Source organism: Rhamphochromis longiceps, linkage group LG13, assembly GCF_057381845.1.
Source record: "Rhamphochromis longiceps isolate RC_006_pf linkage group LG13, R_longiceps_female_GT1.1, whole genome shotgun sequence".
In the NCBI taxonomy this organism is placed as follows: domain Eukaryota; kingdom Metazoa; phylum Chordata; class Actinopteri; order Cichliformes; family Cichlidae; genus Rhamphochromis; species Rhamphochromis longiceps.
The window spans coordinates 5,953,773-5,977,176 of NC_140569.1; the positions used below are offsets into that span (position 1 = coordinate 5,953,773).

General features: G+C 41.9%; 1 protein-coding gene across 2 annotated transcripts; it reads left to right on the plus strand.

The window, feature by feature from the left end:
- The first annotated feature begins 1,393 nt into the window (after nt 1-1,393).
- Nucleotides 1,394-23,326, plus strand: LOC146655272 (protein phosphatase 1 regulatory subunit 1C-like). Of its 2 annotated transcripts, XM_085427276.1 has the most exons (6): nt 1,394-1,549; nt 3,129-3,186; nt 12,013-12,050; nt 12,717-12,771; nt 16,270-16,473; nt 18,433-18,723. In XM_085427276.1, exons 1-6 carry the CDS (start codon nt 1,469-1,471, stop codon nt 18,486-18,488), a joined length of 492 nt encoding a protein of 163 aa, XP_085283402.1. In that variant the 5' UTR covers nt 1,394-1,468; the 3' UTR covers nt 18,489-18,723. The 2 variants fall into 2 exon arrangements, with proteins under 2 accessions (XP_085283402.1, XP_085283400.1); XM_085427274.1 differs by lacking the exons at nt 16,270-16,473; nt 18,433-18,723 and adding an exon at nt 21,620-23,326 and having other exon boundaries at nt 1,396-1,549.
- Nucleotides 23,327-23,404: the final 78 nt, after the last annotated feature.

The window sequence follows — 23,404 nt, forward strand, 5'->3', positions numbered from 1 at the left end:
TAAAGGATGGCGTTTTTTCAGAGTTAGGGGTAGAACATGTAAATGCTGCAGATCTGCAGAGAACCAAAGGGGAGGATGACTTTTCTTCATTCCCGTTCTTCCTTTTTTTTTTTACTCTTAACTTCCCTCAGTACATACAAAATGATTTTATACGTGCTTCTATAATCAAACACCAAAACTATAACTTCACCACACATTAAATGTATTATTTAAACTCGTGCATTTTCCTCTTATATTTCACCATTTAAAAATTACACAAACTAATGAAATCTTTCATTGGTGGCAAAACTCTGTATGCAGCAAAACGTTAGCATCTCATTAAGATTTTCTTTTCTTGGTTTCTAAATGAAAAGATGCAGACAGGTGACAAAATAAACGGAATAACTATTGTAGCAGCTTTATAAAATAAACATGTAACACCAGAACAGCTTCAGTGCAGCTTGGCATCAATTCTGTGGAGGCATAAAGCACAGCTTGTCGTTTTGTGTTTCGGTGATGGTTTAAAATAAAATTGGTCCAAAATCTCCCACGGGTGTTCTGCTGGGCTGAGATCTGGTGATTGTGAAGGTCACGGCAGATGATTCACACCGTTTTCATCCTCATCCTCGTTTCCCATGGATGTCATCCTGAAAGAGACGACTCCCATCAGGGCAAAAATATTTCATTATGGAATAAATGTGATCCCTCAGAGCAGCTTTGCATCGATTTACAGCAAACCTTCACTCTAGAGCACCCAAACCAAATGTAGCATAACAGATTCACCAGATATCCTCCCTGCAGGGGTCAAGGGTTTCAGGCTTTCCCTTTAAGTTGTCATCTACCTGTATACAAGCATTCTAAACTAATAAGGTGGCCATGATATACCTGCAAAACCTCAGTGCTAGTATTTTCCTCCACCATGCCTAAGCAGAGCACGGCTGCAGATTCCTACTCATGTTGCTAAATTGAGAAAAAGTTACGATGGAGGCCTGTTGTTGCCATCTTTGGTCACATGGTCTTTTTCCATCATAAAATCAATGCCATACTCTTATAACTTTCAAGCGTAACAGACCTCAAATAGCATTGATCTGGGGCTAAATGTGGCTTCTAGTGGTGAAGTGAAAGCTGTAAATTGAAGCAGCTCAAGTGAACATGTGAGATCAGGCCAGGCACATCTGCACTCTATGAACAGAATAATATCATGAGATTGGAAATAATTGAGTAAATTTACTATTTCAGTAAATATCAGATGTTGTTTCGGAAAACACTGCACTGTCTTGGCTGCTCCCCCCTCATTTTCTCTCTAGCTCGTCACATCTGTCAATTAGTGATAATGGACCACATCGGCCAAGAGGAGACCACTCCCACACTCCCTCTCTATTCCCTCCCTCCTTGACACACAAACACACACACACACACACACACACACACACACATCCACTCTCTCTCTCTCTCCTCTGTCTTTCTTTCTATCTCTCAGTCAGTAATAATGGAGCCCAGCAGTCCAAAGAAGATCCAGTTCGCTGTGCCTCCGCTGCAGGGACAGCTTGACCCACAGGCTGCCGAACATGTGAGTGTATCCGAGCATGTGTGGGCCAAAGAGTTTGGCTCATGCATGTGAGAGCTGAATGGGGCTTTTATGTCCTGCGTGTGTTATCAGGAATTTTCGGTGTGTGGGTGCAGAGCATGTGCGCAAGTCGGCATTATGAAAACGGCCGTTTGTGTATCTGGCTGACAGCATGTGTATTTAATGGGTACGCTGTGTTTGAGCTGCAGTGCATGTGACACTTTTAAGTGCTTTGTTTTCACATCTGTTGGTCAGGCGTTTAAGTGCAGGAGATTTATGTGACTTTGAATAAATGATATGAAGAATTACAGAAAAAAATACACACTGAAATACCATTTAAATAATTTAACAGTGACTTATTTACTGTAACTTCCATAAACTTTTACATAGTGTATTTACTCCCATCTCTTCCAGGAATCAGAAATGCTTTTCCTTGTTTGTTTTACAAGTAGCTGATGACGGAAATCCCAAGAAATCTTGCTCACCTTTTCTTCTAGGTTACTTTGGTTCAAAGGCATTCATGGTAAAATGGGATAATTCTTACTAACTGACCGTTTCCTCAAATGTGGAGAAGCCTGGCAGAGGCACATTTTTTCTTTAGCTGATCCTGAGTGGCTCTAAGAGGAAGAAGCATAAGCTGCTTTTACAAACAAGCTTAACCGTCATATATCAGGGAGTTGCTGCTCTTTGCTTTTTCCTGACATCTTTATGGACTGTTTGAGGAAGTTGGTGATGAACAGTGACTGATTAGGGCCCCCTGCATCTAATGTTGGGGGAGTGACTGCCTCAGAAAGTGTCAGCATTCCCACAAATCACAGATAAATTTCACAGATGGTTTTAAGAGATACCATCGCACCAACCTCTCCCTGTCAAATAAACAATGAACGACAGTGTGCATTTTTTACTACTGGCTATCATTTTTTTCTTTTCCTGAAAAGCCACCTTCCAGTAAGGGTCAAGTGATCTTTTTAGTCATATATGATTATAGACTGAATGCCCTTACTGTATAGTGTTTACTTCAATGTGCAGTTGTACACCCACAGGCTGGTTCTGAGCCAGGAAAACCCAGAAAACATGCACTGCAAGGGTTAGGGACTGTTGCCAAAGTGTCTGCGCATTAAATCTTTGGGAATATAGACTACGAGTTGCATTTAAAAATTAGAAATTTGGATTTGAAATGTCCTCAATATTACACTCTTCCAAAGAATGAGGTAGAAAAATAAATATTAAGTCAGGCAGTTGTTAGTTTACTTTAGTTAGTTACTTTATCACAGCGTGGTTTGTGGGAAAGATGTGCTTTTAAACCTTGAATCAAGTAATAAAAGTTTAAGTAGCAGACTGTATTTTTAATATGCACTGGGGATCATAAACCCATAAACCTCACCCTGCTAATAAGAGTACACTGTTACATTTACACAGATGCACAGCGTTGTGTTTCTTTACACTGCGATAGTCGGGACAGTTTGTTCCAGCTGGTATTTTTCATAAAGGTTTATTTGGACAATGGACTGAAGTTAGTGTTCCCAAAGCCAACGAATGATTTCAAGGGTTAATGATGAAAATGTGTGTGTGTTTACCTCAGATCCGCCGCAGAAGACCAACTCCTGCCACTCTGCAGATCTACAGACAACCTGGCACAGGTGAGACAGGGAAAGAGGAAATGAGAAAGGGTGAGAGGTAGAGTGGGAGACGGGCTGCTGAAAAGCAGCAGCTGTAATGGAACCTTTATTAGATTACTTTTGGTAAGTGATCTGAGTGTTTAGAGCGGGCTGATGGATGCCTGCAGAGTGTGTGTTTGTGCTCTAAGCTGTTATAAATCCCTCTACATGGGAACCGACTGATTGAATAATCACGCTGATTCCATTCTGTGAGCTCAGCTCTGAGGCTGGTCCCATTACAACTGCACTGAGCTCTGCAGGCGCCCGATTTGGTTTTAAGCTGCCATTTTGTCCATTTCTAAAGAAAGAAAAATCCCAAAAATGTTGCTTAAAAGGGAAAAAAAAAGCCAGAGAGCGAGACAGACAGAAACAACTTCAGTATCTTCAACACACAGAGAGAAATATTCTCAGCAGAGGGCAGCCACAAATCATCTCGATCTTTCTGTGCATGATTGGCTATGCTATGCACAAAAAGAATCTAAAGCTCATGATTTTCAAGTCTTAGTTAAAGAAAGGACTGTTTTCATTTTTAAACCTTGGTTATTTTTCACTCCTTCCTCTTTATCTAGCAAATGACACTCAAAACACAACAGTGAGAGTCTTGAGAGAGGCTGCACATAAATCTAAATGTTTTATCGTCTGTGGTATAAACATGAATATTCTTTTTAATCTCACCATTTCCATTAACCAATTATGACCTAAAACCACTTTAAATTTGTAGTTCTTCCTAATTTTCAGTCAGTTCACCCGACGGTCTGTAGGAGGAGAAGCAGCTGGCAGCTGTGAAAGCAAGAAGCAACCACATGGTTTCAAATAAGGTCACTGGGACAGGAACTGCAGACCCAATGTTCTAAATTTGCTAATTAGTTTCAATATTTTTCCACTCTTTGAAATGATGGCAGATATGTTTCACATTAAGTTAAAAAAAAAACCCCAAAACATTACTGTGGCTGCGGTCTGCAAGCCAAAGTGTTCTTACGCAAGGCACCCGACCCTGAGTTACTCCTGATGCATTCAGAGTGTTATTATTTTACAGTGAATTATTTAACCCACAAGTTTCAGAAGAGTCACTAATATTTTATAAAAATTTAGGAACTTTAGGAGTGGCGATTGCAGCTCTACTGTGTTTTCTCACAAACTTTTATACAGCCAGTCTTGTTTTTGCAAACAGAGAAATCGCCCCCTACTGGTCATTAATAGGGATGCAGGTTAAAAGCGCTGCAATCCAGAAGCTACTTTTGCACTTTCTGTGTTTATACCAAATCTGTCACAGTGGCCATCGTAACAGTCAGGCCATAATTTAAGATCTGGATACTACATCCATCTTTTGTATACAGTCTGTGGTTTCAATGAGCACGAGGACGAGTAAGCAGTGGTGGCCACCTGGAGAAATAAAATGTTATTTTCTAAACTGCACAGACCTGCAGCCCTGACACAGACTGAGGACAGAGATGGAGTCAGCTGAGATGCAACACACATGTAGAAAGAGTCATTACTATTTTAGCCGAATAAACCTTTTCAGGCTTTACGAGTGCAGTGGAAACACAGGCAAACAGCAGAATAGGAACCCTTTAGCTTCTTGTAACAGGTTCCTGGCACTAAAAGCTTTTGGTGCTTTGAGTGGGATTAAGGCTGTTAAATCAAAGCAGACACAGAAATACAAAAAGCAGAAAAGTTGGAAGAATAACATGAAAAACTGCCAAGAGATGCAAATCAAGCAAAACAAGATGCACAACAGAAACAGATGTAAAGCAATAAAAAAAATACAGATCCCATTATTGACAAATAAAAATTATGCTTAAAAATGTATTTATACTATATTGATATTTCAACTCATCAATAATATCATAACGGTAACTGTTCTTTTTGTTAATTTGTGATTTAGGTTTTATGTGTTTGCCAAAAATAAAGAATGAAATAAAATAACTAATTCATTTCTCTACAGACAAAATCTTCTATAGATAGCAATGACATGTTTTGACCACAGTAAAAATCTGACAGCCAAAAGTAGGTGCAGAAATAATAGAAAAAGATCCGAGCAGATGGTGAAGAAACAACCACAGAGACTCAAAACTGAATTGTTTTGCACCTCCTCCCGTTGTAACATGCGGTGGAGATGAAGCCAGCCGCGGAGGTGTGCAGGTGGATAGCGAATGAGCAACAGCTTCTGACTTTCCAAAAAGTACTCATTTATTTACAATATCAAAAATAAGTGCTACCTCTACCACACATTACTGAAGAGCACACTAGTCCGCGTACACACGGGAGCATCCATTACAGGAGTGCGAAGAAGAACAAAAAAGGGGGTGACACCAGTCGTGAGACAGGAGGCGCCGCCATGTGGTGATACACTGCATTACGATAGCAACTGTTACATAGTCCCCCCTGGTGAGAAAAAGGCTGTCCTCAGCCATACACAGCTGGAAAAGCACACACCACACCTAACAGTACCCTATACATAGAGGTTACAGCTAAGATTAGTGCACACACAGGGCAAAAGACCATTTAAAAATGAAATTGGTGAAAATAAGACGAACATGTACAGTGGAAAATCAGTCTTCTTAGTTTTTTCACTTTTTCCTTTTTTTTGTTTTTAAAGTAAATGCCAAGAATGAACCTTAACGCACTAAAGAGCCATAAAACTGGATTAAGTAGAGCAAACAGAAACATCTACATATCATGACTCAAAGTAGCAATGCAACAAGACAGCATCAAACAGGTTTAACCAGAACATTTCACTTCAGATCAAGCCTGGTTGTGTGAAAATCATTAGTCCACCTTTTGTTGCTCCAGCCAGACGTAACTCTGGGGCAACGTCTGAGCCTGAGATTGTAATGTCCACCAGCAGCTGGGTGCTGGACAGATCTGGGTGAAACACTCTCTGGAACAGCGCCCACACCAGAAGAAGAGTCAATGTCCGGTAAATCAAAGGGGAATGGCTCAGAGCCAATGTCAGTGTCTGCAGGGGGGCCAGGGTGGGCCTGAGAGTCAGAGTTCAGACCCTCTGCGGTCTCTCTCTCGGCAGGCGATGAAACAGAATGTTCTTTGGAAGTGAGAGAGTCCCAGGTATGGAACGGTTGCATGTTCACAACATGATAAACACCTGCATCCACACCGGAGTCCACCCAAGTGAGCCTGTAATTAACATCACTGAGTCTCTGAGATACACACAATGGTCCCTGAAACAGTGGTGCAAGTTTAGCAGTAAAGTTAGACTGAGCATCTGACCTGGGGTGTGTCTTAACTCTCACAAGGTCACCAACACGAAACGTGGCATGTCGATGTCTCAAGTCATAGTAATGTTTTTGTCTGTCATGGCTATAGTCCAAAGCTGCTTTGGCGTGGTCGTGAGCTTCCTGCAGGGAGGCTCTCAGAGTCTCAGGGTAAGGCACACCCGGTTCATCAACACCTGCTGTAGAAGGCTGAGTGATAAGGTCAAGCGGGGTGTCTAACTCACGACCATAAAGCATCATGGCAGGAGTCAAACCTGTACTGTCATGAGGGGCGGTGCGCAGAGCAAAGCAAATCTGAGGGAGAAACTTGTCCCATGATGTGTGCTTATCACCTACATAAGCGCGGATTGCAGTTTTCAGAGTCCGGTTGACGCGTTCAGTAGCATTTGTCTGAGGGTGATATGCCGTAGTGAGTCTGTGCACCGAGCCTAATGCAGAAACAACATGTTCAAAAAGCTCACTCACAAAAGGAGACCCTCTGTCAGAAATCAGGTAAGTGGGTGTACCATGTCTAGCAAAAATGTCAGTGACGAATTTACCAGCTGCTACCTGAGATGTAGCTTCTTTGACAGCACTGGCTTCAACCCATTTAGTCAAATAGTCAACAAACACGATCAAATAAGCATTACCAGTGGGGGTGCGGGGAAGTGGCCCAACAAAATCCACACCCACATACTCCCAGGGTTTCTGGGGGACAATGGGAACCATAAGACCGGCTGCTTTTTTTTGACTTGGCTTGGTGAGTTGGCACACTGAGCATGAAATCACATAGTGTTTCACATCAGCTGCCATTTTGGGCCAGAAAAACCTAAAACGCAGTCTAGCCAATGTCTTAGAAACACCCAAGTGACCTGCTGTGGGGTGGTCGTGGTAATAGTCCAGCAAGGTGCCTCTAATGGAAGTAGGGGCAAACAGTTTCAGCTCTTTCAAAGGGTGCAAAGCACATGTGGACTTGGGTTCTCTGTGATACAAAAGAGAGTCATACACAACATACTGTAACAAGGTGGCATTGTCCGAGCTGTTCAGAGAGTCTGCTTCAATGTCTCTGAGGAGTGGACCTGTGACATGATCGTCTAACTGCAGCTGTCTCAATTGTGAACGGTCAGCCAGAATGACGGGGGGCAGAGTACGAATGTCCAGGCTGCCCATAACAGCATGATCTGGTAAAAGATCAGTCGGCCTGTCACAGGTCAGAGGCAAAGGGTTGCGTGACAGTGCGTCGGGAACTTTGTTCTGTGCACCAGGTTTGTGCACTATTGTGAAATCAAAGTCCTGCAAACGAAGTGACCAGCGGGCGAGTCGGCCCGTTGGGTTTTGACGAGACATGAGCCACCTGAGACTGTTGTGGTCAGTGAAGATAGTAACATGAACACCTTCAACATACGGGCGGAAGTGTTCCAGAGCCCATATCACAGCGAGGCACTCCTTCTCTGAAGTGCAGTAGGGGAGTTCAGCTTTGTGAAGGGAGCGACTAGCAAAAGCCACAACGTACTCACGACCCTTGTCATCCTTTTGCATCAACACTGCCCCAAGACCAATGTCACATGCATCGGCGTGAATGGAAAAGGGACGGTTGAAGTCTGGAAATGACAGGATCGGGGCTGATGTGACATGATCCTTCAAAGTGTCCATGGCCCTTCGACAGCTGTCGTCCCAGTGGAAAGCATTGTCCTTTCTGGTGATGGCGTGAAGAGGTTCGGCATGGCGGGCATAATTCTGAATGAAGCGTCGATAATAGCCAGTCAAGCCAAGGAACTGACGGACGTGTTTCACTGAGGTTGGGGTATCAAACTCCTTAACCGCCTTTACTTTGTCTGGATCGGGCTTAACACCTGATGATGTGATGCGGTACCCGAGAAAGGTGAATTCATCGAGGCAGAATTGGCACTTTTTGAGCTTCAATGACAAGCCAGCAGCCTGGAGTCTGCCCAGCACCTCCTCAAGATCCACTAAGTGCTGTTCAAAGGTAGGTGAGGCAATAACAATGTCATCCAGGTAGACTGCGCACGTTTTGTAAATGAGGCCAGCAAGCACAGAGTTCATGAGTCTCTGAAAAGTTGCAGGTGCGTTGCAGAGCCCAAAGGGCAGCACCCGAAACTGGAAGAGACCGCAGTGAGAGATGAAGGCAGTTTTAGGCTTCGAGTCCTCTGCTACAGCAACCTGCCAATAGCCTCGCGCTAAGTCCAATGTCGAGACAAACTTTCCTCTTGCCAGAAAGTCCAAAGACTCATCTACACGAGGCAGGGGATAAGAGTCTTTTCGGGTAACTTGGTTGAGCCCTCGAAAGTCCACACAAAACCTTGGTTCCGTGGCCGCTCTATTTACAATGACTACAGGAGCTGCCCAAGGGCTTGTGGAAGGTTCAATGATGTTGTCCTTCAACATTTGTTGTACTTGTTCTTCAATCACACGTTTCTTAGCAGGTGACGTGCGATAGGGTGGGAGATTGACAGGTGTTGCATTGCCAGTCTCTATGGCGTGCTCAGTGAGAGCCGTTCGACCAAGTTGACCATCAAACAAGGAGCTAAACTTGCTGAGCAGATTGAGTAAAGCATCCTTGTTGTTCTCTGAGAGACTTGCTTCAGACAGTTTGGCTGTTAAGTCTGAGCGAACCAAGTCCAAAGACATCAGTGTTCCAGGTGAATGTGAGTAATCATTTTGAAGGTCCTCTTCATCGTCTGCGAGTGGGCAGGGGATGTCCTCAATGTAGACGGTTCTAGTGGGAATGTGAATAGAAACAGAAGCTCTTGCCATAAAATCCATTCCCAGAATGAAAGGAGAGGACAAATCTGGTATTATTGCAAAACGCTGGTAAAAGTTCTTGTTCATGAATCCAATATTGAGCCAAATAACACCGTCAGGGATACAGGGAGCATTATTGGCAAGGTTAACTGCAGGACCATTCCACTCACTTGTGTTTCTAGGGTGAGAGTCATTTACTTGAATGAGATCTGTTCGTACAGCCGAGAGGGAAGCACCCGTGTCGAGGGTAGCATCCACAGATGAAGCATTGAAGTTCACTTTCGTTCTTAGTGGGGTATTCCAGTGGACTTGTGAAAAATTGTCTTCCAAGTGTCCAAGACTGTGTCCACCCTGTAGTGAATCGGGCGTGTGAGGCTCCGTTAGTAACTGGGGGAAGGTTGGCCTCTGTGAAATGTCCTCCCCCCCCTGTAGTTTCCCGACTGCCTGTATTGTGGCTGGGATGTGGTGCTGCTTAATTCCACCTTTTCATGGCCAGGGTCAGAGGGGCCAGGTGCCGGCAATGGCTGGACTGGGCCATGCCTAGTGGTGTTCGAGGCTCGTTGTGGCAAATGAGGTTGGGTGTTACAGTTTGGGCAGGTGCGTGTGGTGAACCCTGGCTGAGAGCATTTGAAGCAGTAAGGTTCAGGCTTATAGTTGTCTTTGCTACATAAAGCAGGCTGTGGTCTTTGTGGTCCAAGCACTGAGTGAAGCTCATGAGCACGTAGCAGCAGGTCCATTACAGAAGTGACATTAGCGCCATACAGGGCAACTCTGTATTTTTCAAGAGCATGTTTACTAATTAGGTCGATTCTGTCTTTTTCAGGTGGAGGACTCTTCAGTTTGTCAAACTCACTCAACATGTGGGCAACAAAGGTTGGGAGTGGTTCGTCCTGAGCCTGAACACGATCCAAAATTCCTCTCAGGATGCGTTCTTGGTTGTCGGAGGGCAGAAAAACTGTCTTAAACAGTTGACAGAATTGAGCCCATGATGTGATGTGGGAGCTCAATGCCTTGAACCATTTCCCGGGCTCTTTTGCAAGAAAGTGTGGCAGTTCGTTTAGCAATTGCCCATCGGTTAGGTTCAATGAGGCTTTGTATGTGCCAACTGCATTTAACCAGTCCTCAGGTTGCACTTTGCCGTCCCCAGCATACACAGGAGGCTCCAGTTTTGCGTGATGTAAAGCTGCCGCAATCACTCTGGAAGTGCTGCTGAGCTCAAGTGAGTGAGATGGGAGAAAAGGATTTGTAGGTTGAAATGGGTTGCTGGGCAGGAACGGATTGGTACTGTTGGTGGGTTCAGTTTTGTCTCTCGCAGGAACATGAGGTGTCGATGTGGCCATTGGGAAAACAGGAGACTGTGGGACTGCAGGAGGGGGAGAGCTCCCCATTGTGAGTTGGTCCCACTGCCTTAGTAAACTCTGCTGTATGTTCAGTGAGTCACGTAAACAATCACTAAGCTTATTCACCTCAGTTCTTAACTCCACCACTTGTTGGCTAAGGCTAGGAGTCACATTTTCAACTATCTGGCGTAACGAGGTAAGTTCCATGTCTGAGTCAGAGTCGTCTGGGCAGTGTGCCATTGTGATTTCAAAAAAATTAAGCCGCTCCAGGGCACAGTGTAGTTATTGATATAGTAGTAAAAGAGTCAGATCAGACTAGAAAGACAAAAATGCAAAGATTAATTTTAAATCGTTTCGTTATACTGAGCCGAAGACCAGCACCAACGGTTGTAGTCGGCCAAGTTCTCACTTACATGTGCTACAGTCAGTCTCAGCAGAGGGAAAGGGGAATGGAAAGCCAGCAGAAATGTCCATGTCCAGGCTCTCCACAGAAGAATTAATCCTTAGAAGACGAAACCAACAGCACGTCCAAATAACAAATCCACGGAGTCCATTCGCGTCGCGGAGTCAGCTTCTCTCTTTTTCTTTCTCCCAAGCAGAGCAGCGGCACACCGCGGTATCCAGAAATTAGTCGGGTCCCACCTGAGCTGAGGCTGCGGCCATGGCTGGAGAAAACGTCCGAGCGTCCGCAAAACTTGGGGGATTTCCGAGACAGTTCACGTGCTAGAAGAGAAGAATCCTCGGCGGGATGCAAAAATCGTCTGAAGTCCAAGGGGAAAAAGTTCGGGCGCCAGTTGTAACATGCGGTGGAGATGAAGCCAGCCGCGGAGGTGTGCAGGTGGATAGCGAATGAGCAACAGCTTCTGACTTTCCAAAAAGTACTCATTTATTTACAATATCAAAAATAAGTGCTACCTCTACCACACATTACTGAAGAGCACACTAGTCCGCGTACACACGGGAGCATCCATTACAGGAGTGCGAAGAAGAACAAAAAAGGGGGTGACACCAGTCGTGAGACAGGAGGCGCCGCCATGTGGTGATACACTGCATTACGATAGCAACTGTTACACCGTGTGGGTGTATTGTTACTGCATGCATACTGGTGAGGGGCTTTTTACATGACCAGGGGCCTGTTCTCTCATAATCCCTCCATGCCTGTATGGGCGATCAATACTGATTAACACGACCAGCACCAGTACATGTTGCACTGGGAAGCGTACAAACTGCAGCTGTGCTGTTTTTGAAGTGGATCACAGCATGGCTTCAGGCCACAGAGGAAGCCAAATTACTAAAAACCCGCTACCCATTACCCATGTGGTGTGAACTAGCTGGCAGACCCCGCCCCCCATGAGAACTCTTAATGCCAGCATTCACACTACTGAGCTGGAAACCTGATAATAAGAAAGCAAAGAATCAAAAGAAAGAGGTGAGGTTATGGCAAATGGATTTAAGGATAAAGCTCAATTTCTGTTGTTTTATCTCTCCTGCAGATGTTGGAGATCAGAACAATGCCAGTGGAGACTCACAGGTTTGTATATATAGTTGTAAATGCACACAGATACAGGGAAAAGAGAAACTCAGCAACAGGTAAACATTTGTCAGATGAAAATAATAATCTTCTCTGTATAAGCAAATTAAAAAAAAAAAAAAAAAAAAGACCTCCACGATGTTAGCGACTGATAAAGTACTGCAAAACAACCTTTTAGTTACATTTCTTTTTCACATGACTGTAATCAGTCTCATCTATGACAGAAATGCAAAATATCTTTAAGGTTTTCAGTCATTTTATGAAAAAAAGGAATTTAAAAATACTAACTATAAAAATTAGACAATCTTTAATAAATCTAGAAAAAAAATCAAATTTTGATTTTGTATTACTGTATCCAACTATCACTTTAACATCATAGTGTAGATGAACTGGAGGCAACCACCCATTATAATGAAGTGTTTTTTTCATCCTTTTAAAAACATATTCATGTTTCAAACCATTTGACTGTTAGCCATGGTTCACTGCAAAAAATAATGTATTGATTATTGAATGAAAAACAATTATTGGAAGATTTTTATGATTAAAGATTCACAACAGCAGATAAATAGATATGTTTGGACTCCACTCAGTCATTTGACGGTTAGAGGAGAATTTTCATTTTGAACTTTTGTCACAAAGATGATTTTCTTTTCTTTTGCTCTGCAGGCTTCAGAGTCCTCTCAGAGGAAGCAGAGCACCTATGCCCCACCCTCCATGAAAGGTAAATGCACAGCTGGTTCCAGCCTCGTCTCCATTTAATTAAAAAAAACAACAACAACAAAAAAAAACCCCAAATGTGTACAATGTCTATAAAAAGCATAAAAGCTCAGTTTTCCCTCGAGGAGAGGATTATGAGGATTTATGTGGTGCATCACAAGCCCAAATGTTATCTATTGTTTTAAAAGCCACATTTTTCCTATAATTAAAACACCAACGAGATGCACCAGAAACAACAAAGACACCAAAATGTGCATTAAAACAATAATGAAAGACATGTAGCATCACTGATAGAAAAGCAAAGATTCTACATGTTTAAGGAGCTGCGACAGCGTTTGTCTTTGTAGTCTATGAAAAGGCACAGAAACAGAAATAAAAGCATCTACTGTTGATGTTTTTTTTTATAAATCAATTACACATCTTTGACTCAGACGAGCTTAAAGTTTTGGATAATTAGCAACAGACTCTTTATTGTATCTCTTTGGCATCATCAAAATCAGTCTGATTTGAGGGAGACCGAGCCGACAATCCGCATGTTGTTAGAAAATGTTATCCAACCAGCAATATTCAATAACTAACACATGATTTATAGTCAGAATAAAAGCTACAAACTTGTCCTTATGCGTGTATTTTCGTTCAGTCTATTGATTTTTTTTTCTACAAAATTTTGATACGATACCCTCTAATGTCTGCAGTGTCATTGCTTGCAGCTGTGTACACACTAGTCTCTTCCCTCCTCTCTTAAGTTTTGTGGTATCTGTATGTTCTGCCTTTAGGATGGAAGCTCTGCTTGTTTTGCTTCACATATTTGTTGTTCTTAAGATTTCCTTTCTTTAGTCTGAGTTTTAGCCTTGTTTGTTCTTTAGCCTCTGGCCCTGTTTTTCCCAGCCTGTGATCTGATTTCCAGCTGGCAGCGTGACAGAGAGAAGATAGTCAGGGTTACTTCTAATGGCTCGTCTTTTTTCCTTTATTATCGCTCACATATATATCCTACCACAGCGGTGGGTGTTTATATTAAAGGGAATCAAGCAAATGTTTTTTAAAAAAGAAGAATCCTCTGTAGGCTCATTTTCAGACAGCTTTTTCTAGTCTTGGTTCGGGATGAGAGCACATGTCCTCAGGAAGATGGACACGGCTCTGGGCGTTCAAACTTCTACTTATGAGGAGAAGCCAATGACAAAATCTAGAGGAAGGGTGGCTTTAAAAGCAAAGAAAGGCAAAAGAACCTGGTTCAGACAGAAGACGATGAAGTAAGGGCCCCAGCATAACATGAATAAAAATGATTCTGAACTGTTAATCATGGAATTCTAGAGTCCAAGATTACAAAATTATGAAGGTGGAACTGAGCAGAAGAGGTCCTCTTTAAAGTATGGATGGATTAATAACCACTTATGTCAAATATAGTTCATAGAAATGCTGTACTCTAGGCCTAATAATAATCCCTCCATCAGCTCCTCACTCTGCTCTCTCCTCACTCATGAACAGGACTCAGAGATACGACCTAAACTCGTCTACTTAGGGCAGCAACTTGTCCCACTCTGGGCGATCGTGGCTCAAGAGTTGGGAGTTCGCCTTGTAATCGGAAGGTTGCCAGTTCAAGCCCCGGCTTGGACAGTCCCGGTCGTTGTCTCCTTGGGCAAGACACTTCACCCGTTGCCTACTGGTGGTGGTCAGAGGGCCTGGTGGCGCCAGTGTCCGGCAGCCTCGGCTCTGTCAGTGCGCCCCAGGGTGGCTGTGGCTACAATGTAGCTGCCATCACCAGTGTGTGTGTGTACAAATACAGGCCATTTACCATTTCACTCCACCCTTTTCCAACTGAGAACCATGGCCTCAGATTGTGAGGTGCCCATTCATTCCTGCCGCTTCATAATCGGCTGTGAATAATGGTCTGATGAATACTTTGATCAGAAGCACAGATTTGCAGGGACTTAATTGTTTGAACAGATTCATTTGTCAACTCAGGCAGCGTCTCAGCTGTCGCCAGCAAAACAATGCAAAAAGCACCCGTCTGATGTCTTTTAGCATGACTTTCCTGTAGCAGTTTTTGTCATTTTGTTATCGTCGCTGGAGCTGAATAATTGATGAAACTATTATAGAGATTCCACATGGAAAGCAGGAATCAGAGGAAGTGATGCAACTGCTGCAGAACAGGAGAGGCTGATTGAGAAAAAAGAGGGGGAAAAAAACACACTGGTGATTTTTTTATATCCGGGGAGCACGGACAACTCTGCTTTAGGAGTACGCAGAAAAAGGTGTGTGTTTTAGGGGGGAAATTATAAAGAGGAAAGAAAAAGAACGCAGCACATATACGTCTGGGCAGAGAGTGCAGCACTGACTTGATTCCGGGAAGTGGAGACTGTAAAAGCTTTTCTTTTATTGATCCCAGCTGAGTGAGTGTGTATGTAAGACTAAGTGAAAGAGGGAGTGTGTGTGTGTGTGTGTGTGTGTGTGTGTGTGTGTGTGTGTGTGTGTGTGTGTGTGTGTGTGTGTGTGTGTGTGTGTGTGTGTGTGTGTGTGGCTAATAGTCTCTTGAGTAACTGCCTATGCCCTAAATCCATAGCAAGCATTTACATTTTGTTGGATAAGGAAATTTTTTTTATTTATAAATCTACTGTCCCAGCGCGGTGTTTAATATGTTTTCTCTCACTGTCGTACTTTTTTTTAAAAAATATTATATTTCATTAAAGCCTCATCAGGCACACACTGTTGACAAAACAAAAACCTTTAATTCAAACAATAAACAATTATTATTAATACACTTTTAAGTTTTTAAGTTTAGTTCCAACTATATTAACCTTGATCTGTGTGTGATTCAGTATTATATTTGACAAACTTATAAAATACAAAAGTTCTTCCTTAACAGCCTAAACTTTTACAGTATATCAGCAACTGCAAAAAATCTACAAGTGATAGTTTAAGGAGCTTGAAAAGAAAAAGCGTATGGATTTTTTTAGGTTTCTTGAAGACTTTTTACCTCTCACCCGAGAAGCTTCTTCAAATCTGAGAGCAATTGGTGGAGAGTCCCAGATTTGAAGACCTATGTGAATGTTCCCAGGAGGGTCATGGACCCCCTATTGATCCTCTACCTAATCACATGAGCCAAGGTGTGAAAATGGGTGTGGGTCACAATCAGTCCTTTAGAGATGTCTCTACCAATTGCTTTTAGAACTAAAGAAGCTTCTCGGATGATCTTCAAGAAACCTAAAAAGGTCCAGATGCTTTTGTTTCCAAGCTCCTTAGACTACATTCAACTGGATGACTGAGAACCTTCACAGACTTCTTCTACAAGTGATACATATTCCTCTGGTTTAACTCTGATGTTACTAGAAGCCCAATTTGTTTTGCTCTCCTTCAGTTTAACTTTTTGGTCTTCTAATTTGGTCCCTTTCATTTTCATTCTACAAATTCCTTTTTACGTTTGCTATCTTGAGCCGTTCCTGCGCTAAAGTGATGTGCCTGTAGTTGAAGTGTATCTCCACTAGAGGTGCTCTTCTCTCCTCAGAGCTTCAGCTGGGGGTGGAGCAACACCTTCTGGGGGCAGGGCTCTGTGAGACAGACAGCGAGCTCAGCCCAGTCACAGCAGAGCTCTATGTTACCGCTGCAATGTGGGGTAATCACAATGGGCCAGAGGAAGCCAATGGGAATGAGGCGAGTCTGCTGTTAGCCAATCAAGAGAGAGGAATGGCAGAGAGCAACAGTTCAGGGGGTAAAATATTTTTAGCTGGGCATACATAACACCAACTGGTCAGCAGTGTACTCCAAAAAAACCCCAAACCAATCACTTTTGTCTAGTTGTTACACAATAATGACTTACTTTGACTTCAAGGTCAGCTAGTTTAGTGACTTCCATGCCAACTAAATGTTGGCAGAGGAAAATTGAAACCCAAAACACAGTTCTCATACCATAATCTGACTTTTTGGAGTAAACAGTTGGCCTTACACACACACACACACACACACACACACACACACACACACACACACACACACACACACACACACACACACACACACGTTCATTTCAAGACTAAATTATGATATTGTGAAGTTGCCAGCAGCAAAAGCCAGATTAAGTTGCATGCAAGTACTGCAGATAAAGTGTCATAAAATAAAATAACAAGAAACAAAATTATATTTGCATTGATGCACGGTATTACCTTTTGGACTATATGGAAACAGCCAGTGCAGACATGCTTGTGCAGTCCTCTAAAAGACCTAACATTAAATAGCCCATCAGTGATGATGCTATTTAAATTGCTAACCTGAACACTTTCCACTGTTTTTAACGCTCACTTCACTACAAAGTAATTGTTTGTTATGACTTTTGTACCTTCAGGTGTAGGGATATTAAACAGCACAAACATTTGGCCAACACCGGTGAAGAAAGTTGTGTCACTTGAACCCGTGCAGATCTAGCTATGCTTGCATACGCAGAAACTATATCAGTGTCATTTATAGTACTGCATTGAATATAATAATAGGTATGGGCCTACAGGCCAGCAGATCCATGTTATTTTCCTTTCTAAATTAGGACCCATGTATTCAGGCCTGGTCAGACACTTGTGAGCAAGCTCCTCTCCAAGGTCAGGCTGAAGGGGGTAATTATCTTCTGAGCAAGCATGACCCATTATCCTCAGGAGATCCTCCAGGGGCCACAGACAGCATAGTTAGAAAAGGGGGGGGATTCATGCTGAAAGCAGACTGTTGAAGTGCCTTTTTTTAATAAGACTGGCGCCTCCTGCCTTGGAGAGAAGACTCAGGTATAGCTGGAGAGATTACGTGTCCCAACAGAAAGGCCACAGGATCCACTATGAGGAATATTACAGTGTTGGAGAAAGACATTTACAGTACTGTGCACTAAAGTACACTGAAACTGAACCTTGGATAGACGATAATGAGTGCATAGATGCAGTGCAAACAGTTTACTGATTAGCCCAAGGACAATATTTCCATGAAACAAACTGTAATGGGATGTAGTTGCATCGAGTTTTCTCATTAAAATAATAAACAAGCTCGCATTTTGCCAGTGCAAAAACATTTCAAAGTTGTGTTTGCACTCAGCTTTAAGTCTTCTCTCCTTCCTGTATAGCCATGAAATTAACTGTTGTTCAGGATTTATTAGCGGAGTTTTGCTTCTGACAGCAGAGTTATGCAGACACACCAGTGTATAAATTCAAACGACATCGATCACTACAGCAAAGATTCAATGCAGTACTATAAATTAAGCTCTAGTCTCTCAGCTGCCTGCTCTTATCAGCCACCGCAGCCTAGTCCTGAGAAAACCACCTCCCAGCAACGCACAGCAAACAGAAAGTCAGATACGAGCAGGTGAGGAAAGCTGAACATCGAGCAGCTAAAGAAGCAGATATTTTTCTTAGCTAGTCTATTAGAAAGGAAGAACTGCGACTGTAAACAGCTGCTGCTTTTACTCAAATCCTGAGTGTCCAAAATCTGCTATTTCTCTAAAATAATCACTGATGCACATCCTCTAACCTTCACTGTATGCTCACATTTCCATACTAACAGTCTGTGATTTGAAATTTGTTGAGAAGAGACTACTAACAGCACAACTCCTGTGTCTCCCTCTCTTATCTTCCTGTGGCTTTGCATGATATTCCACTCTTGTGCCTTCTTCCATCCTTCCTCTTCTCTTCCCATTTCTCAGATTTGTCATGTGACCACAAAAAGGAAGTGTCCAGTCCGGACTCTGTCTCCCGATAGCCGCCTTTCATCTCCTCGTCTCTCAGTAACAGACTTTCCCCTTCATCTTTCTCACTGGTGTTCATCACATCCTATTAACACTCTGCTTCACTCTTATGCTACACCTATATGCAGTATGATTTGATTTGGTAGCAGCTCTCACGCGCTTTCATGCGCACACACATGCACATAAAAGATTTTAGCTGGATGTACCAACTTTAAAAACTTTGGCTGTAAAAATAAAGATTATATTCAAGCACGTCTTTGTCCTACTTTCTCAAGACCGTTTAAAGAAACATACGTTTAGGCTGAAACATTTTTGCATTTGGGGTTTGGCTTCATGTTGAGTGTGGTTTTAAGCAACAGCACATTTTTTTCCTTCCTCAACAAAAAAACAAAAAACAAAATGTCTGACGATGTCTTATTGTCTCTCCTTTAAATATGAAGCCATGTGGGATAGAGCAGAGCAGACTGAGACAACCATTAAGAGATTAAAGCATTTATATCTGCAGCGGCGTGACTATCTGGAGATCAGCATCTGCACATCACTGCATTAACATGTGGAGTTGTAAAGGAGTGCTTGGTTTATGCAGCACGAGTCCTGGTGTTTTTAAATCCCAAGGCCGTGAGAGGGGGGAAATAAAAACAATCCACAGACAGGATGTGCTGTGAGAAGAAGTGGCTTTACTATCACAAGTGGTTAAATGCATCGTTATCTGGTTTATCTTTGAATCCTGCTTAAAACTGCATCCTGTCAAAAGTGGCAAAAGTTCAGGTTAGGCAGCTTAAAACTGCCTTCATAATGCAAAACTGAGTTAGGAGTTTTAGTTCGAAAGTCAAAATTTCCAGAAAACCTGACATTTTGACTCATGGATGGAAAAAAGAACAAGAGAAATAAAGGACTTTTTATATATAAATACTTAGCATCTTATAATAATGTCACACTATTAAGAATTATGCAGTATTATAAGTACAGATATATCATTATGACAATGGTTATGATTATTATTAGTAGTGATGCCTTTACACGGTGTAACAGTAACAGATGGATAAACAAATCTGTATTTGGAATACTAAGGAGGACTATGATAACTGTACGGTATCAGCAAGCGCTACCAAATACTTTTGTGTGTTCATTATTTTTATTTTTTGTCCTCCAGTTAATGAGAATTAGGAGGTCTTCATCAATTACTGTGATCTCACCAGGTTAACTCTTTCCTTGCACTTCTTATTCATGGACATAATGGCAAAATTCATATTTTCCACTTTTAAAAATCTAAGAATTCCCATTTGGTGTTTGGAAAGGTTGATGGTGGAACAAATCACTTCACTCTCACAAAAGCAGCCCAATGTGGCACACACATCTCAGATTTTCACACTTCATTTGTGTTATTAATACACAGTCCATCGTTAGGTGGTTGCTAGGCGGATTGTGAAGTAGTCAAATAGTTAACGTCACGATATACTGTGTATATAAAAGGCTTGTTGATATAAGTGCATGTTACAGTCATGCAATTAAAATCATAATATGCTTTTACAAGGTGTTATAGGAGCACGAGCTACAAATGTGTAATTTTGGGAAGCATGATGATGTCATCATATGGGGTGGAAGATGTACCTGTGCGCCAGATCATGTAGGAGGAGTTTACAAGCAGATTTTTGTATCATTGTAAGACCTTTTTTTTTTTTTTTTTAATGTACTGACTTTTTTGGAGGCACTGACCACAGTGTCTGTCACGTTTTTAAAACCTGGTTTCTTGGTTACTGTTGCAAAGCTTTATCTAGAAAAAGTATGTGTCACAGATGTTTCTGATTACTACTGAAACCCAACACATTATCTACAAATTTGTGTTGACAATTCATGTCCATGAACACAAATAACTATTTCAGATTCTGCGTGGACAGCAGGGTGTTTCATTATAAGCCATAATTGCAGTGTCATTACCTTTCCTGCTCTCACCTGTAGTTTGGGTTTGGTCATCTCGCCGTGCTTCTCTTTTCAGCTCCGTCTCCTCACCCTCCAGCTGCAGCTGACAGCTGCCCCTCCTGATTCTGCCAGAGGTCTCTTCCTGTTCTGGGCAAACATTTCAACTCTGAATAACCATCAGCTTTTCTCAAAGTTTATCTTGGTTGATTTACAGTTCAAAAGTTGAGCTGATGTCAGACATGTGACCTTACAGCTGGCTCAGTGTCATTTAAACCACTGCCTTGATAAGACTCAAACAAGAATTAATTTATGTTATTATTCTATTGATTTGAGAAAAAAATATTTTAAAATGAGAGAAGAGTAAAAATGCTAAGAAATAAACATAAAAGTCTGACTGAGCTCTAACTCTACTCGTGCAGCTCATGGAGGAGTCGGGTGGGAGCTTACAGGGCTGAGGAATAACTGCATAACAGGCATGAAAAAATAGTTTAAACAGAAAATACTTGGACATCTTTGCCTTTTTGATCCACTAAGGGAGATCGTGGCTCAAGAGTTGGGAGTTCGCCTTGTAATCGGAAGGTTGCCGGTTCGAGCCCCGGGTTGGACAGTCTCGGTCGTTGTCTCCTTGGGCAAGACACTTCACCCGTTGCCTACTGGTGGTGGTCAGAGTGCCTGGTGGCGCCAGTGTCCGGCAGCCTCGCCTCTGTCAGTGTGCCCCAGGGTGGCTGTGGCTACAATGTAGCTGTCATCACCAGTGTGTGTGAATGGGTGGATGACTGGATGTGTAAAGCGCTTTGGGGTCCTTAGGGACTAGTAAAGTGCTATACAAATACAGGCCATTTACCATTTCTAAATATGTTTCTGAGTCGTTTGTGCTACTGAACATGAATGTATTTCAGTAGTCAGAAGCCAAAGACATCGACTTTATAACAATAACATTGTAAAGCTGTCGTTCATTAAGTATTTAATATATAAAGCTTCTCTTGTTTTGTCAAAACACGAGCTTCTCTAGTGTTTTGACAACACGACAGAAAGCTTTTCAAAAGATTGAAGTGCTACACTCAAGTTAATTATATGACAATATTATGATCATGTAATGGTTTCTTTTCATTGCATAGGTAATCAAATGCATACACCTTCAAGGTGTATGAGAATCATTCAAATACAGTAGAAACTGAAATTCACTCAGCAGACTTTGGTACATTTGTCGCGTGTGTCTGTGCAGGTAAGCTGGAAAGCTCTGTGCCAGAGGAAGAGGAGGAAGGCAGCGCTCAGGACGACTAGTCCAGCAGAGAAACCTCAGCACTGAACAGGCGGCCAAATTTATTTGTGGATATTCTGGACAAACCCCAAGACGGATTCAAACATCCATCTCCATCCAAGTCAAGCACCTACTGTGCATGTCCGGGCTTGTTGGGAAAGCTGACCTGTGTGGAGGTTATAGAAAGCTCAGTTAAGGTTTTAATCACAGTAGGTAAAGAAACGTGTTCAACCAGCATCTCCTTCACTTTAAACAAAAGGGGAACAGCCCAGCTGACAGTCACCTGACCACAACTAACACCCAAGTACATAACAATTAAAATGAGCTCAGATTTAGTTCATAAATAAGGGCAGAAATATGTTTTTTCCTTAAACAGAAGTGATTAAAAAAAGAACCTTAAACTGCCCCAGATTTTTAAATGCTTCTGGTGGGAAACGAAACATTATCATCTCAAGCTTGTCTTAATATATGAAGGAAAATTGTTTATACAATTGTTTGTTTATACATTTTATATCATTTTAAAGTTTTTAAATATCAAGGAGGAAATTAATCTAGGTACATTTAATTCTACCTAATTACATTAACTACAATGGATAGCAACTAGATATAACATGGGATCTAATACACAGTTGGCAAATTTCAAAAATATAGGATAAATGAAAATATAGCAAAAATGTTATCATCCAACTTCTCTTCTACGTGATTAGGAGGATTTTCAAATATGTATTTATACATGTATTATTTTTAATTTGCATACATTTCCCACCAGAAGTTTTCAAAATGTCCACCGTGAGATTGCAGCTTGTAGGCAAAGCATATCTTAAACACACAAAATACTGCAATAAATATTGCAGTATTTTGATCGAAGGTTGCATTGATTGTCGGGTTGACCCTAAAGGTTTATAAGACATTCCTCAAACATTCTGCCATCTAACTGGAAAAGCACAAATATTACTGGCTACACTCAGGTGCAAAGGTCATTGTCCCTCCCCCTTCTTTTTGTGTCTTATTGAACTGCACACCATGTAAAAGTTCTGTGTTGCATTTAATTTTAAAAGTGTTCTTGAGATTTGATTCCTGCAGTTTGTTGCTGCAGGAATCAAATCACTTATTATAGCTTTTCATCATTTTACTCACTGAATGGTTTCAAAAATCTGCATCCAAGCACTGGAAACTGCCACTTTAATTTGCTGCAATTCTGCATCATGATACATTTGTCTACATCTACTTTTGTTTTTCTTCAAATAAACTGGATTTGATGAGGAATTACTAAATGTACCACGTATTATTATAATGGATTACTTTGAAGATGAGTTATGTTTTTTCATTACCATATGCTTTTCTTCTTCTGCGTACGTGATCGGCATCACCGGCACTTATAAATAACTGCAATAACTTGTCAAATTTGACGACATATATGCTACACCCTCAGCCACCAGGAATTTACTGTATACTTTTTGTCTTCATCTTGGATGCCTCCTGGTGGCTTTTCTATGACACAGCAAGGCTACCAAAGTAGTTTTGTTAGGAATGCCATAAAATCTTGAATAATTGAATAAAATAACATGAAGTAACAAAAAGCAACATCTTATTATTGATTTTTTTGAACAGTTGTTTACTTGTAGATCATTGCAGGAGTCCTGAGTAGATTGGTTACCTGCTGCGTAAAGTCTAACTTGTCACCTGACTGTGAATTACCCTTGTGTGTTCATACTTACTGGTTTTTACCTCATTCATCGCAGGTAGTGG

What these genes read in the sequence shown, in the direction of transcription:
- LOC146655272 (XM_085427276.1), top strand. Translation starts at nt 1,469, where the DNA reads ATGGAGCCCAGCAGTCCAAAGAAGATCCAGTTCGCTGTGCCTCCGCTG. An exon ending in ATGCCAGTGGAGACTCACAG is followed by an intron (nt 12,051 to 12,716) that starts GTTTGTATATAT and finishes TTTGCTCTGCAG; the next exon opens with GCTTCAGAGTCCTCTCAGAG. An exon ending in TGCCCCACCCTCCATGAAAG is followed by an intron (nt 12,772 to 16,269) that starts GTAAATGCACAG and finishes TTCTCTCCTCAG; the next exon opens with AGCTTCAGCTGGGGGTGGAG.